Source organism: Rhineura floridana, chromosome 8 (genome assembly GCF_030035675.1).
Source record: "Rhineura floridana isolate rRhiFlo1 chromosome 8, rRhiFlo1.hap2, whole genome shotgun sequence".
In the NCBI taxonomy this organism is placed as follows: domain Eukaryota; kingdom Metazoa; phylum Chordata; class Lepidosauria; order Squamata; family Rhineuridae; genus Rhineura; species Rhineura floridana.
This window is the reverse complement of record NC_084487.1, coordinates 130,514,842-130,532,181: the sequence shown is the minus strand read 5'-3', so window position 1 is coordinate 130,532,181 and position 17,340 is coordinate 130,514,842. Positions and strand designations below refer to the sequence as shown.

The following is a 17,340-nucleotide window of genomic DNA, read 5'->3' as shown; positions in this document are numbered from 1 at the left end:
ATGTAAAGCCGCTGGGGGCCATCATCAGGAGATTTGGGTTGCAGTGCCACCAATATGAGGATGACACTCAGCTCTATCTCTCATTTAAGTCCTCACCAGAGTTGGCTGTGGATACTATTTCCAAGTGCCTGGAGTCCGTAAGTGAATGGATGGGAGGAAACAGGCTGAAACTGAACCCCGACAAGACCGAGGTACTGCTTGTGGGAGACAAGAGAAGATTGGGAGATATTGACCTGGTGTTGAATGGGGTAAGATTGCCCCTAAAGGACCAGGTTCGCAGCCTCGGGGTCATTCTTGAGTCCCAGCTGTCCATGGAGGCTCAGGTGTTAGCAGTGAGCCGGGCAGCTTGGTATCAATTACATCTGATACAGAGGCTGCGACCCTATCTTCCGGTCCATCTGCTCCCGCGGATAGTGCATGCCCTGGTCTCCTCTCGCTTAGACTACTGTAATGCGCTCTACATTGGGCTACCCTTGAAGACGGTTCGGAAATTACAACTGGTACAGAATGCGGCGGCACGGCTGATTATGAACGGCCGCCGCCGGGATCATATCACTCCAGTGCTAGAAGATCTACACTGGTTACCAGTTGTCTACCGAGCCCAATTCAAGGTGTTGGTGTTAACCTTTAAAGCCCTATACGGTTTCGGTCCAGTCTATCTAAAGGAGCGCCTCCAGCATCACCAAATATGCCGCCTGACAAGATCAGCCTCACAAGACCTTCTCTTGGTCCCACCAGTGAAAACAGCTAGGCTGGTGCGGACCAGAGAGAGGGCATTCTCGATTGTGGCCCCCACCCTCTGGAACTCTCTCCCATGTGATCTTCACCATGCCCCCTCCCTGGTAGGTTTTCACCAAGGATTAAAAACGTGGCTGTTTCAGCGGGCATACAGGATTCCTAGGTAATTTTAGTTTATAACATACAGATGTGGGTGGGTTGATTAATTGAAGACTGATGTTGGAACTGTATTATATGTTGTATCTTGTTTTAATCTATGTACGCCGCCTAGAGTGGCTGTTCATTCGGCCAGATAGGTGGCCTAAAAATAAAATTTTATTATTATTATTATTATTACTATTATTATTATTATTATCTCTGTACATGTTTACCAAGTGCTCCTCCCCCTGCCTCTGGTAGCCTTCCTTGTTCACATGGCAGTGTAATCTGTCAGCCAGTGGTTAAAGGGAGAGGGCAAATAGCATGGTGATGATGGACACCCTTGTTTGGAGCTTCTTTCTGTCAGAATAGGAGAAAAAGCCAGGACATTGGCACAAACCATTGCTTTGTTATTAGTATATAGTTTAGGAATTGCAGAGAGAAAGTTCACACCAAGCCAATATGTTTTAAGGGCCTCTTTTAGATATCCCTGTTCCAAGCAGTCAAATATCTTAGACATCCAAAGGCCACTTGGAGTGTATGGTGCTATGAGTGAAATTTAATACCCAGTGTATTGGATTTGATATATACCATTTAGTCATGAACTCTGTTTGGTCTAAGTGCCAAATATCACACCTGCCAAAACATGCCATCAGTAATGGAATATACCTAACCTGGGCACAAAAACTGTTTGAAAATATATGTTTGAATGTCCCAGTTTTGATGGGGTATTTACCTTAAAGATGCCACTATGCAAACTTACCTGGACTGGACTACCTCCCAGCTGATTTGCAAACTGCCATTCGTTCACATCTCCCACATGTAATATGCAGCTGGTATCTACAGGTAAAACATTTTGGGGCTACCTGTTGCTATGCTCCTGCACTATTTCACAAAGTCATCATCTCAAACCCTTAGGTCCTCATCCTCATCTGAAGAAAAGCTTTCCAAGCATGCAGCTTGTGAAATAATTCTCCTTTACCTCACCTCCTTTTTTGTCCTGCTCGTTGTTGCCATATAATTACAGTTGTAAACTCCTTGGGGCAAACCTCTGACTTTTTTCTCTAAAGCATTATATATACTGATGGCAGCAAATAAACTTATTATAACTATTTTTCAAGTATGAACAATTTATACTCCATTTGGAAAGGATGATAATTAGGATAAAGGCATCTTATTCAACAATTGATGAAGTGTATGCAGGGAAAAAAATTGCTCCATTTACACTCAGATCAGATTTGGCAAATATATAGAACAAACCAACATGTTTTGTCCAAAGGTTGGGAAATGCCGAAGTGATTCCCAGCTGTCTGAAAATATATTGTACTTCAGAAAAACCCGGTGCTCCAAGCTTGTGGATAACAATATATCTCTGGTCAGTATATAGATTCCATCATTGTGTAGAGTACAAGTCAAATTAAGACCAGATTTTGACGTGTTTTCTTTGAGGTAGAGCCATTCTCTGGTGGCTGTGTTATAAGACTGTACTGTTAACATGTCTTCATTCTGGCTAGATCTTTTGTTTGATCCCAATTCATGTATGCAGCCTCCAACAATATAGATTGTCTCCTCCACAGATAGCATCTGCTGCTTGCGGATATGGATGTCACACAATTCAAAGTTAGACCAGTTATCAGAGTTGGGACAATACTGCAAGATATTTAAGTTCCGGTCTGCAACAGAGAAGATATTAATACAGAAAATATCAATTCAGATTCCTTGTACACTGGAAACTACAACACCCATTTGTAGATCAATTCCTGGTTAAAAGGCCTGGCCTCAAGTATGTTTCCCTTTTCAAAAATGTGGAGCTTTGTAAAGCTTGTTTGCTGTCCTGTGCAGAGTAGACTATTATCGAATGTCAGGATTTGTGTTTTTTTTTTTTTTTTAAATTTAAACTATCTGCCTGATTAAGGTTGTAACTAAAATTTATAACAGGTACTGGCTAGCTAAACTTGAAATTGGAGCTACGGATAAAAAGGAAGGCAGGATATCAGAATGGGTTTCCAGTCTGGATAATTGTTTTGTACCAAGTCATGAAAGGCTATTTGTTGACTTGAAAGTGGCTTTTGACATCAGCTAGAACTTTTATGGTTCATACTAAAGAATGTTAACAGCGTGGCAACTATCATATTTAATTTGGGCAATCTTAACACCTGCTTGAAAATAAGATCTCTGATGGGTCAATTCTAGCTAACAAGAACAAAAGTTCTGTGCTCATTTTTGGTAAATGACACATACGAAAGGGTTTGGTTACATGCGTGCCCCCTGCCCATGGGCAGTAGAAGGCTCTCTCTGTATTGCACTCAGATTACATGGTCTGTCTTATTCTCATATACTCAAATAGGCCGTAGAAGCCTACTGACCAACTTAGAAAAACATTATGTACAGGGGGAACTGAACAGCTAGGAGGTGATTCAGACTCTGAGCTTTCTTTAAAAAAAAGTCTCTAGCCCTCCTACAAAGGAGGATATGAAGGAGGACATGCAGGTGCTCTTCTGAGTGATTTTTATGACATGAGACACTCTGGTTGCTTCTGCCTTTCAGTGTTTTTAGCTAATGACTAAAGTCAGAGTTGTGATTGAGAAATGAATTGTTTGGACTTCGGGGTCCTTAAGAGCTGCTGTTTTCCTCTCACCTTTAGTGTGCTTTTTCTGCTTCTGTCTCATTTTCCAGTCCTTGGACTGTCTATCGTTTTCTTTTCTCCTAATAATCAGGCTGCAGTTTCCTGTGATGGATTTGTCTGAAACCAGGTACTCCCAAGAAGTTATGTTTTTGCAAATACTACTACACAGTAAATGTGTGTCGATGTTGAAGAATTCCTCCCATCCACCCAAAATGACAAATGCTAATTGTGAAAACTCTGTAAAGATGCTTAGGTATATCTCCTGCAATGCAGAAACTAAAGACCAGCCATTCATTACAGTATAATAGTATACATGTCTACACAGAAGTAAGTATCTTGGTGTTTAATTGGGCTTCCTCTCTGGTAAGTAGGTACAGGACTGTAGACTAGGCTTGGCACTGGGAAAAAGCAGGGTTCTTGTGCCTTTAACATCTGTGTGGCAGACAAACATTCAACAGGATAAGCCTTTTCTAGTATGAAAATACTTTAGTATGAATATAATATGAAAAGGACAAGTATGAGTAGCACTTTGACTAATGACGCAGCTGGGTCAAAGCCAAAAGGAAGCCCAGAGGCTGAAGGGCACAGATGCGAAAGGAGAACCTGGGGTTGTACAATGTACACAATAGTAACACGAAATGTGAGAAGCATGAACCAGGGAAAGTGAGAAAATGTCAAGAAAGAAATGGAACGTATCAATATTACAATACTTGGTGTGAGGAAATTAAAATGGATGGGAATGGGACTTGGCGTGAGTGAATTAAAATGGATGGGAAAGGCAACTACAAAATATCTTATGCAGGAAATGAGAAATGAGAACAAATAGGGTTGCTCTAATAGTGCGGTGATGTAGCAAAAGCAATTAGGAGCTATAACGCAAGGTTTGAGTCAGTAGTATCAATGAGACTTAATGGGAAACCTATCAACATAACCATAATCCAAGTCTATGTTCCAATGGCAAACACAGAAAAGGAGGAAATGGAGAGATTTTATGCAGAAGTACAATAAGAAATTGATTACACACCAAAACAGGATGCTCTGATAATCATAAGAGATAATCATTAGGAGATAGAAATGAAGCAAGAGAAAGACTTACTGAATTCTGTGAAGCCAATAATGTGTTTCTTGCAAACACATTTTTTGAGCAACCGAAAAGATGACTGTACATGTGGACATCACCAAATGGTCAATATAGGAATCAAATTGATTATACAATTGGTAGCAGAAGAAGTTCCATGCTTCTTGCGAAAACAAGACCAGGAGCAGACTGCAGTACAAATCATGAACTGGTAATATCGAAAATCAGAGTAAAGCTGAAGAACAACAACAAAGCAATCATAATGCCAAAATACAATTTAAATAACATCCCAGAAGAATTTAAAGATCAGATGAGGAACAGATTTGAGGCTCTAAACTTGGTTGACAGAGAACCAGAAGAACTATGGATTGGAGTCAGAGACACTCAGGGAAGAATGTAAAAAGACAATACCTCTAGTTAAAAAGAGAGTGCTCAATGAATGACTGATGAAACTTAAAATTGTTAAAGACAGAAGGAAAGCCAAAGAAAAGGAGATTAAAAACACGGTCAGAACCCCAAATGCAATAATACAGTAACTAGTACGTAGGGACAAAGAGAACTACCACAATAATTATTGTACAGAAATAGAAGAGGATAATAAAAAAGGTAGAACAAGAGTCATATTCCAAAAGATTAGAGAAATCAAAGGGAAATTCAAACCAAGAGAAAGGATGTTGAATCATTAACAGGGGAACACACTGACTGACCGAGATAAAATAAAAGGAAGATGGAAGCAATACACTGAATATAAAAGAGATGCAAGCATGACAGATTCATTCATGGAAGAACCATATGATGAAGAATCAGAAAATTTAGAATGTGAGGTGAAAGCTGCTCTTAAAATACTTGGAAGAAACAAATCACCAGGAACAGATGGCATACCAGTGGAGTTGCTACAAGCTACTAGAACGAAATCTGTCCAAATTTTGACAAAAATCAAATTTTGTCAACAAATATGGAAAATAAAACAATGGCCCAGAGACTGGATGCATTCAATGTACATCCCAATTCCAAAGAAAGGGGATCCCAGGGAATGCAGTAATTATCGAACTATTGTCACAATATTCCATGCAAGTAATGCTCAAGTTTCTACAACAAAGGTTCTTAACATATGTGGAGCAAGAAATGCAAGATGTCCAAGCTGGATTTAGAAGAGGCACCAGAGATCATATTGCAAACATTGGATAATGGAACGGACCAAGGAATTTGTTTTATAGATTACAGCAAAGCCTTTGATTGTGTAGATCATGAAAAACTGTGGAATGCTTTGAAAGAAATGGGGGTGCCACAGCATCTTATTGTCCTGATGTGCAACCTGTACTCTGGACAAGAGGCTACTGTAAGGACAGAATATGGAGAAATCATTTGGTTCCCCATCAGAAAGGGTGTGAGACAGGGGTGTATTTTATCACCTTATTTGTTTAATCCATATGCAGAACATATCATACAGAAAGCGGGACTGGACAGAGATGAAGGAGGTGTGAAAATTGGAGGGAGAAATATCAATAATTTAACATATGCAGATGATACCATACCACTAGCAGGAACAATGATCTGAAACAAACGCTGATGAAAATTAACAGGAAAACACAAAAGCAGGACTTCAGCTGAGCATCAAGAAGACTAAAGTAATGACAAGAGAAGATTTATGTAACTTCAACGTTGAGAATGAGGACACTGAACTAGTCAAGGACTATCAATACCTCGGCGCAGTCATTAATCAAAATGGAGACAATAGTCAAGAAACTAGAAGGCTAGGACTGGGGAGGGCAGCTATGAGAGAACTAGATAAGATCCTCAAATGCAAAGATGTATCACTGAACACTAAAGTCAGGAGCATTCAGACCATGGAATTCCCGATCTCTATGTATGGATGTGAAAGTTGAACAGTGAAAAAAGTGAACAAGAGAAAAATCAACTCATTTGAAATGTAGTGTTGGAAGAGAGTTTTGCGTATACCATGGACCACAAAAAAGACAAATAATTGGGTGTTGGAACAAATTAAACCAGAACTATCACTAGAAGCTCAAGTGATGAAACTGAGGTTATCATACTTTGGACACATCATGAGAAGACATGATTCACTAGAAAAGACAATAATGCTGGAAAAACAGAAGGAAATAGAAAAAGAGGAAGGCCAAACAAGTGGATTGATTCCATAAAGGAAGCCACAGACCTGAACTTACAAGATCTGAACAGGGTGGTTCATGACAGATGCTCTTGGAGGTCACTGATTCATAGGTCGCCATAAGTCATAGTTGACTTGAGGGCAGGTAACACACAAACATAGTATGAAAATGCATTTAGGGGGAAAAGCTTCACCTGTTCATATTGTGTTGTATTCAAATAGCCTGCAGAGTAAATGAAATTAATGAACCTAAATTAATCTTATCCATTAACGTCAATAGATATACTTTGAGTAGGATTAATGTTAAATAGCACCCGTTGTGTCTGTCAGACATTTTATTACATTTGTGGCCACCAATTTATTTTTGGGCCCTTCACTCCACCTGTAAAAGAGGACATACTTTACATGTGACACAAAGCACATGCAAATCCACATTCTCTTTTGTGAGTGAGTTCGAGGGCCCAAGCCATATACAGAGTACTGGGCCAAAACAAATTCTGTTGGCACCACTGTATCTGCCTCTCATAAGCAAGTCAGACAGCCTGAAGGGCTTGAGACCACAAGAGAACATGTCCTTTTCAGAGACTAAAGTCCAACAAATGTTTAAAGAAAAGAAAAGATCAACAGATTTCCAACTTGGCAACACCCTGCATGTTCAAAATCACTTAACACAAATTAATTCTCTCGTAACTTTTTTAATGCCCTCTCAAATTCACACTCGAGGTGGTGAAAAGGCATTTTACACCCTTTCAGTGTGTGTTTATCTGATATAATGGCTTTTTAAACTTATATTAATCATACTAAATAAGGTATTACAAAGTAAGCACTAACACACCTTTTATTTCTTTGATTTTGAAAATGTGCAAGAACATGCAAGTGTAAAAAAACACTTGCATTACAGAATTGCCTTACCTCTTGTTGTGTAGCCACCCATGACGTAAATCTTGCCCTTACACTCACATGCTGAAAATTCTGCAAGGGGGCTTGGCAAAGATGCTGCGAAGTTCCACCAGTCATGCTCTGGGCTGTAGCACTCAACACTGGAGAGGGACTGGCCACCAATGGCATACAATTTTCCACTAACAGCCAACAACTTGAAATTAGACCTACAGATAAAATACTTGGAGAGTTAGAGAGTCAAGAGCAAATGAAAAATGTATCTCCATCAAAATATTACATCTTAACTAAAAGACACCAACAGAATTGTAAGCTGTGTTTCTCGAGTCTTGCTCTGCTGTAGGAAAATAATTATTTCTCATGCAAGACTTAGGCAGAAGTTCTATACCCACTTACCTGAATTTAAGTCCTGTCAATTTCAGTGGTGCTTATTTCTAGATTATAAATGTGTATAGGACTGGAATGGACAGGCATTCCTTTTGCTTGTTTTACTGTTTAGCAGAAGAATGATGAACCTGATCAAAAATGAAATCCTGTGAAAGATGGAGGTAACAGCCCGAATATAAGTACAAAGTAAGCACTAAAGATGGGGACTTGGGTGCTGCAAGGGAAACTAGAGGAGTTGTGGGCTGCCTAGCAACCCCTCACCCCCAAAAAGCAAGAGACACAGTGGAGTAGAATATCCAAGGTGCTCGATGTCTGTATGCTAATGTGCAGTGTATGGAAAACGAACAAGGTGAGCTTGCTCTACTAGCACAGGGAGATAAATCTGTTTCGATAGGCATTACTGAGACTTGTTGGGAAGACTCCTCTGTCTGTAATGTAGCCAGTGGTGGCCAGCCTATTAAGGCAAACAGGGCACCGCCTCACCAACCTCAGTCTGCCAGCCCCCACCTGCCTGACTTCTTACTTACAACCTATCCAGGGAGTGGGCCTGGCTGTCACCTTCTCCCTCTTTAGTCTCAGTGTTGCCCTTGTCGAACTCAGCAGAGAGGAGTATGGGGACAAACCTAGAATTAGTCAGCTCTGCCTTTCATTAGCCCCACTTATTCTTTGGCTCTGCTTTCCACTCCACCAGTCCCAATGGGCACCAGCCACCACTGAGTGTAGCAACTGAATGATAGTAAGTCGTTCAGAAAGGAAAGATGCAACCAAAAGGGAGGAAGAATAGGATTACATATCAAAAAGTGTGTACACCTGCATATAAATCGAAGACAGCATAGCTCTGTGGAGAGCATCTGGTTAAAATCAAATGGAAATAAATCAAAAATAACACACACATTGTGATTAAAGTGTACCATACTGACAACTTCCTCTTTCAGAAGAAATTAGTAGATTATGACTTGATCTTAATCAGTGGAGAAGAGTTGGTTAAGTAGACTAAAGTACCCGGAATTCTGTGGGAATGTGACCATGAAAGGCTGAAATACATTATCTTATAGAAAGCCAAAAGTGAGTGCAGTCAAATGTGTACTTCACTGATTTGGGAAATACTAAGCAGGATTCCATGGCTAGATATACTAACATGGAAAGGAGCGAAAGATGGGTGGAAGTTTCTGAAGGAAGAATCACTAAAAGCACAATCACAATCCAAAGAAAAAGAAAAAATGGGAGTCATCTAAAAAAGGCTGGTGCAGCTGCACAAAAAGCACAGTGAGGAATTGAAAATAAAAAGGTTGTGTATAAGAAATGAAAGAAAGGACAGGCAACTACAGACAAATAGCCCAAATTTGTAGGGACAGTATCAAAAAAGCTTATTCTTAGAAAGAACTGAGGCTGGCAAGTGATGGTAAGAAAAGGGGTTTTTTCACTTATGTCTGAAGCAAGAGAAAGGAAATTGTAGGCCCACTGCTCAGTAAGGATTGCAACAATGTGCTTCATGTAATCACTTCATCTGCGTACCCTATAGTGAGATTTTGCTGTTTTGTGATTTGATTTGTTATGGTGTGAGATATTTGCTGCTGTTTCTGGTAATTCACAATTCATAATTATAATTGTACTGTTATAATTGTGCAACTGTTATAATTATATTGGTGGTATTCAATGCTAGTTCTACTCAGAGTAGACCCACTGAAGTTAATATACATGATTACCTTAGATTTATTAATTGAATACAACCCATTATAAGTATGTTTTTAAAATGTTGAGACAGTTAGACACCCCCCCAGGCATACCATGCATACAAATTTACATGGGGGCACTGTTGACTCCGACGACTTGTGAAACTGTATTGTTATACTAAAAAAGAGGTCTGATACGTGTGGGGTTTTTTAACTTGCATATGGTGTCATGCTTAGTAAGTTCCACCAGATATTTTTGTATGGTTTTCTTAAGGTAAGAAATGCCAGTAGCAGATTGGTCCAGTCAATTTTACTATTGATGGAGGGTTAAAAGAGCAAACAACTGCTGAATATCAATGGGGAGAAAAGAAAGCTAAATTACAACATTGTAGATGCAACATCAACTGCTTACTAGAGTGTTATAGTTAACCAAAGATCAACTTCTACTCAAAAGTGCCCAAAGAGTCTATTCAGTGGCACAATAGCTGTTCTGCCTAGTTTCCTCTCATACCAGAGATGACTCTGGAAGCCTAAAGTCACATGGGAAGTGCTGCAATTGCTCCTGCTTTCCATGTAAGGTTTACTCCAGCTGGGAACTTCCACAGTGCCGGCACAGGAGTCCAGCACCAGCAGCTGGAACTTCTGGGAGACTGGGGAAGAGGATTCGGCCATATTGCCCTCCCCAGCATTTCCCTTTTGCTGCTGTCAGCCTCCTCTGGGGGACAGATGGGGGGGGCAGTCAGGTGTAAATCATTTAGCTTGCTGAGGCCACAAGACCAGCACCAATAGCTAGAACTTTATCGGTTAACTTCATGTTTGCTCTGTACTTTTGCTTTTAAGCCAAGATTATTTCTTTTGTAATTTTGAATTTATTTTATGTTTGCTAAATTGTTAATTCATCCTATTTAAATTTATTGTAAACTAATTTCTTCCCACCCACCAATGTTTTGCATTTTGATAATAAATGGACATTTGTTTTAAGCTACTTTGGGCACAGCTCACTGTGGAAAGGCAGCAATATAAATAAACTCAGCCAACCAATTAGTCACGTCACTGTCCCTTCCAACAGAAATCTGGTCTTCCAGTTTTACCTCTGATGCAGATAAGGGAGTCACAGGGCCCAAAGTAATGAGCTCTTAAAAGGTGCTGTATAAATGCTAATATTACTATTATATCAAAAATAATGTTTCGAATGGCTGGATGCTTCCATCAGCATCAGAGCTTTCAGTTTACTCAAATCTGTACGAAGGCCCCAATGCTATTCTTCTGTAATAAGGTTTACTATCACAACAGATACATTGAACCAAACTAGGTAGTTGCATGAATGCAACGGTGGCCTGGGGAAGCCTGAGCCACCTTTGACCTCTCTGAGTGCTATTGGCATTTCAAGAGAAGCTTCTGTTGGTGGGGTCCCAGGTTTGTTCAGGCTTCTCTGACACATTTGACAGGCTTTCCTTCTGCAGACATGCCCCTGAGGTGCAAGGGCAGGGCTGGTAGGGGACTGTCGTGCTGGGGGAAGAGCCAGCACACCCAGCCCTGGGCTCTCTCCACACACTGTTCATTTTATTACGACACACCTCTTTACCTTGGCCTTTGACACTTGAGACGCATATTTTTAGGACCCACTCTATTTTGAGATTTTTGGTTGTTTTTAGTTGTTTGTAATGCTGTAATTTAAAATTGTTGTAACTGACCCTGGAACCTTTGGGTGAAGAGTGGGTTAAATATGTGTCCGTGCATCCACATACATGTATGAGTTATCAATGGCTGAGCAGGGTCAAATGTGAATGAGAGTTTTAGAAAACTGGAATTTCATTCTATAATTTCTTTTTTTCAGCCACAACGAAACTCTGAAAAGCAGAATGCATATCGGGAGGGGAGATGAAGAGTCAGTGGTTTTAAAGCCTGACTTTGCTGACATTTACAATTAAGTCACCCTGTACATCTTCACCCACCAATACAATTTTCCTCCTGAAAGCACCTAGGCTAACAGTGTAATGGCATGTGAGCAAACAGCAGCCGTGACTCCAGTGTACTGATTTTTAAATACAGCGATTTAGTTAGTGTAACATGGTTGATAGAAAAATGCAATCAAAGAGACTTTCTTTTAGAATAGTTTGCATGTGGTTAACAACCTGATGAGAGACTTATTTCAATTGAGGAAATTAATTGTACAGTATCTTCATTTTTCCATCTGCTTTTATCACTGATTAGTCTGTGCTAGGATTATTATTTATTTATTTATTTATTTTTCATTTCATTTCATTTTTTCTCCTTAGATAAACTTCTACGGTAAACATTCTAAGGTTAGATAGACCCTACACAAGCTTTACTGGTAAGTGGAGGCCAGGCTCACACATGCTGTCTAAATCCGCTTGATTGCTCTATACAGTGAATGACAGCTGAAAGCATGAACTGAATCAACTGAAGAGCATTTCTGCTTTAAGGTGATGTGAAAGTTCTAGCATGAACTGAAGGTACATGACACAATAACCTTGCTGAAGCTAAGCCGGTCTGGATAGTACTGGCAAACATTATGCATTCTGTAAATAGGAAGAGAGCTTGGTTTTTCTTTTTGGCTGCTGATTAACACCAAATGACTGGGTATATGTGAGCAGGCAGGATTGGGGTGGAAATATAGCAGGCTAGTAGCATTTCTTGACTAATTTGCAAGCTTATAATTCAAGTGCCACTTCTATCAAAGCAATAGGTATAAATGATTCACTCCTGCCAGTTCATTACTTGTGATGATCACCTGTATTTATTTTATTAGAATTATATGCCACCTCTCTACCAGTGCAGCCCTGGAAGCAAAAACGGAGGTGTGGACCTGTACAAGAGTGCCCAGACCTCCACTGCCTGTGCCGCTCACTGGCCTCTCACAATTAGATCTCATGCACCTAAGTTGTGTCCTGCTGGAGCAAGGCTTTGTCTACCATTTTGTTTCCAACAACAGAGCCAGAAGTAGAAGCCCACAAGTAGGGCATGAAGCCAGAAATCTTCTTCTGTTTTGTATTGTGATTAAATCCAGTAATAAGCCAACTTCCTTTGAGTTTGCGTATCTTTTAGCTGATATACCCTTTATCAAACCAGAAAAGCTCCACCCACTAGAAGTGAACAAGTAAAAGAAAAAACACAATCCTTTATAGTGGTTTCACTATTTTATATTTGAACCACCAAAGACATGCAGGACAGAAGTTATCTATCCAATAGATAAATGACATTCTCCCTTCATTTAAGATGACTCAAGGGCTTTATTCTCTTGTGGGCAACTTTTCAAGGGCTGCATTGCCTGCGGTGGGGCCAGAGGCAAAAGTAGGTGGAGCAACAGGTGTGACGCCTATCTTTGTACTGTAGGCTACATTCAGTCAGAGGTTTTATGCACATCCCACAGCTCTCCATTCTCCATCCAGGCCAGCAACAGACATTTGTGACAGTTCATGGATGCATTCCAAACAGGCAAAAGCACTTGGGGAGTGTGGATCAGGACCAATGAGAGATCAGATAGAGATGCCTACAGGACTGCATTTGCCCCCCAGGCCCAAGGTTCCCCACCCCAATCTAAGACTACTATACCTGTGAGAAATGTCCCATAGGAATTGCAAATCTAAGTGTTCTGAATGTGAAAGCCGCAGTATATCGCTGACAGAAGCTTTGTATACCCTCACTGACAACAAACCAAGTAAGAGAAAACAATACACTAGTCAAGCTCTAGAGGCATTAATTGAAAAATGCTCTTAGGTGGAAATCCTCCTCCTCTGCCTTTTATTTATTTATTTATTACATGTATAGCCCGCCTTTCTTTTTCATGATTGAAACCCAAGGTGGCTCACATGTGGTTCCCAGGCGGTCTCCCATCCAGACACTGACCAGACCCAACCCTGCTTAACTTCAGTAGGCTGCTGTCCTCATGTGCCTTCAGACCATAGCCTGGGACTATTTATTTATTCTAAATACACACAATTTAAGACTAAATAGGACAATGCAGTAACTAATTGCTTCTCTGCCTGGGACAGGATCCTAATTATTTGCTCTTCCCAATAGCTGGCTTGAGTCGCACGTCTAATTCTCTTCTGTTCCTCTACAGTGGCTGAAATGTGTTTTACAATATTAGGTTGTTCAGACACAGAATCCATGAGTAGCTGGCTATGGCCTGCTGCCCCCGCTGAACTTTCCAGGAAGTTGATATCTAATCAAGATCAGAGCCACCTAGTCCAACCTTGATGCAGGGAATCCCAAGCCGCAGCACTATCAACTCATGGTTGTCAAGCCTTTGTTTGAAGATCTCAGCAGGGTAATTAGCCCTATTGTAGAACTGCTCTAACAGACAGTCTTTCAGGTGTTGGAAGAGTGTTGTCATGTCTCACCTTAGTCTTCTCTTCAACAGGTTAAACAACCTTTCCTCACAGGACTTGTTTTCCATGACAGATGCTCTTGGAGGTCGCTGATTCGTAGGGTCGCCATAAGTTGTAATCGACTTGAAGGCACATAACAACAACAAAACCCGTTCTGTCTGCAGCATTGAAAAGTGTGGTATCTAGAACTGGATACAGTACTCTAGGTGAGGTCTGACTACTGCGGAATAAATTGGGACTACTCCTTCTCATGACTTAGAAACTCGTTTTATATTAACGTAAACTAAAACTGCCTCAGCTTTTTCTTTTGTGCAACAAAAGAGCTTCTTTCTCCCCTCCTTCAACTTGTGACTGACCACAGTTCTTTTCATATGTATCCTGTCAAGCCAGGTATCCACCATCCTATACACATAGTTATTTTGTGTGTGCATATGTAGAACACTAAATTCATCTCTGTGGAATGTCACTTTGTTAGCATCAACCCAGTTTTCCATTATATTAATGCCATTTTGAATTTTATTCCTGTCTTCCAAGGTGCTATCTCACCAATTTTCTGTCATCTGCAAATTTGATAAAGGACCCTAACCCACCCCTTTATCCACATCAAGGATAAAAATGTTGAAGAGCATCAGGACTGGAACAGATCCTTGAGGCACCGAGTTACTGATGAACACTTTTTGAGTAATTTTCCAACCAGTTGTAAACCTACCTGATATCATCTAGTCCGGGGGTGGCTACTCCGTGGCTCTCCAGACGCTGCTGGACTACAGCTCCCATCATCCCTGACCATGAGCTGTGTTGGCTGAGACTGATGGGGGCTGTAGTTCAGCAGCATCTGGAGAGCCACAGAGTGGCCACCCCTGATTTCTAGTCCATATTTAATCAGTTTGCTAATTGAGCTACCATATCTTTTTCACCGGTCACCTTGGAAAATCAGTCCATATATTCCAGAAGAAAGAATTCTTTTTAGTATCTATAAAAGTATTATGCAACCCCTGAGGTCCATTTTTCAGGCCTTTATTGCCTGGGTGAAACAGGAAGTGCAATAAGGGTGATTGTCAAGGCATTACCTTTTCTGGTTCATTGAAGCCATCTGATTCCACTCGTTCAGACAAGGATTGTAACAGTGAGCGGCCGATATTTCCTGGCTAGTGATACGGTAGCCCCCAACAATGAACAAGTAGTTGTCTAACACTGCTGACCCATAACCTCGCACATTGACCAGGTCTGGAGGCAGGTTATTTGGCAGCGGCAGCCACCTCTGGACTATCTCGTCGTATCTCAACATGGAGCAGGGTGAATCTTCCTGGATGTGCCAGCCTAGGGAAGAGGGCCCTACAAAACTTCCGATGGCCACCAAGGCAGCCATACCTTTCATGCGCCTCTCCCTCACTTGCTGCCTCAGGGCACTAGGTAGGAGGAGATGGGGCCGGGCCTCAGGTCTTCGAAGCACCTGGTGGTAGCAGGCAGCCATGAAATCGAGGCAGGCATCCTGCAGGTCCTGGAGACCGTAGATCTGGGCCAGGTGGTGGAGCTCAAGGCAGTTAGCCAGCCTTACCTGGGAGAGGAGCAGGCGCAGAAGGGGAGTGACCTGCAAATAGGAGGCGGCCTCGATCAGGTCCTCCAGCAGGGGGAGCTCTTCGTCTCGTTCCAGCCGCGTCAGGCAAGAGGTATTAATGAAATCCAAGACCAGCTCCAGTCCCAGCGCGCTGAGCCCCCCGCGGAGCTGCTGCACCTCCGGGCCGCGCACGCCTGCTTCCCGCATCCCGGAGCGGTAGAGCGCTCGGAAATAGTCGCTCTGCTCGATCAGCTTCCTCTTGCAAACCGGGAAGCACCTGTCACCCAACCGGATCTGCACCACTGCCTCCTCCTCCTCCGGAGGTGCATCGTCCTCTTGCTGGGGCTGCTGCGTACGGGACAACATCGCCCCCTGCCCACATCTGCTTTCCCGCCGTCCTTGAGCTTCGCCACCGAACGAGCCACACTCCTCCTCTTCCTCCTGCCCTTCCTTTCCCCACCCACCGCCGGAGGGAGGGAAGGCGCAAGCACGGGGCGGGTGGACGCAGCCAGGCTGCCGAGACACGTTCGAGCTGTGCTTTGCATCTTCTCGCCGTCAGGGGGAAAAAATCCCTAAAAAGGCAAGGTCGAAGGGCGCCCTGCAGTCCCCAGCTGCTGTTTAGCTTCCCCCCCCTTCCTTTCTAGCAAGCTGCCCTCCCAGTTCGGCTGCTGGGAAGCCTCCTGTATGTAAAGTTAAACACACGCACTATTAATATGGTTTTCTTTTAAAATATTTTCAGTGACAGGATTCAGCCACCGTAATATGCGACAGAGAGCGGGTTTGACTATGTATGTACAGGCAGAGGCGGATATCCAATGTTAGTCCTACCCAGAGTAGACCAATTAAAATGAATGGACACAACTGTCTTAGGTTCATTAATGCCAGTGGGTTTACTCTGAGCATAACTCAGCTGGCTATGGCCCAAAGTGCCGTTTTTGTAGCAGCGGTAGTAGCGAGAGCTGGTTGACACAAGCGAGTCTTGCTGGCTTGTGTTAATGACCCCCACCCCAAATCAAACACCAGCAGCCGAAAAGATTGTATGCCCATGTTTCTAATACTCAGAACAAGTGCCAAATACTGTGAGAATTCAAACATCCTAAATCCATTTAGTGCTCACCCTCAGTGCTTATAGAAAGTGACATTTAGTAGTTCATCAATTCCTTACTACTGCCCTAGTAGGACAGGACAAAGTTGTCCCCAAATTTCAGATAACAGAATGAGTGCTGCTGTGACATAATATTAATAATAATAATAAATTTTATTTTTCAGCCGCCTATCTGTCCGGGTTAGGGACACTCTAGGCGACGAACAACAGAATAAAGCAATACATATACATCAACATAATCAAATTTTAAGCTAAAGAAACCATCCATTAATTCAATTATAACATAAATTAATATGTCCCAATCTTGTAGGCCTGCCTGAACAGCCAGGTCTTCAAGGCTCGGCAATAGCTGGACAGGGAGGGAGCATGTCTGAGATCGAAACGGAGAGAGTTCCAGAGGGTAGGGGCCACAACAGAGAATGCCCTCTCTCTGGTCCGTACCAGCCTAGCTGTTCTCACCGGTGGGACCGAGAGAAGGTCTTGCGAGGCTGATCTCGTCAGGCGGCACAATCGGTGATTCTGGAGGCGTTCCTTCAGATATACTGGGCCGAAACCATATAGGGTTTTAAAGGTCAACACCAACACCTTGAATTGGGCCCGGTAGACAACTGGTAACCAGTGGAGATCTAGTAACACTGGGGTGATATGCTCCCAGCG

General features: G+C 42.1%; 1 protein-coding gene across 1 annotated transcript; it reads right to left on the bottom strand.

Moving 5' to 3' along the window:
* Nucleotides 1-1,971: 1,971 nt before the first annotated feature.
* On the bottom strand, nucleotides 1,972-16,119 carry KLHL42 (kelch like family member 42). Its single transcript, XM_061637883.1, has 3 exons — nucleotides 15,091-16,119; nucleotides 7,621-7,814; nucleotides 1,972-2,549 (listed from the first exon to the last, which is right to left on the bottom strand). The coding sequence occupies exons 1-3, from the start codon at nucleotides 15,942-15,944 to the stop codon at nucleotides 2,104-2,106; spliced, it is 1,494 nt and encodes a 497-aa protein (XP_061493867.1). The 5' UTR covers nucleotides 15,945-16,119; the 3' UTR covers nucleotides 1,972-2,103.
* Between the last annotated feature and the right edge of the window lie 1,221 nt (nucleotides 16,120-17,340).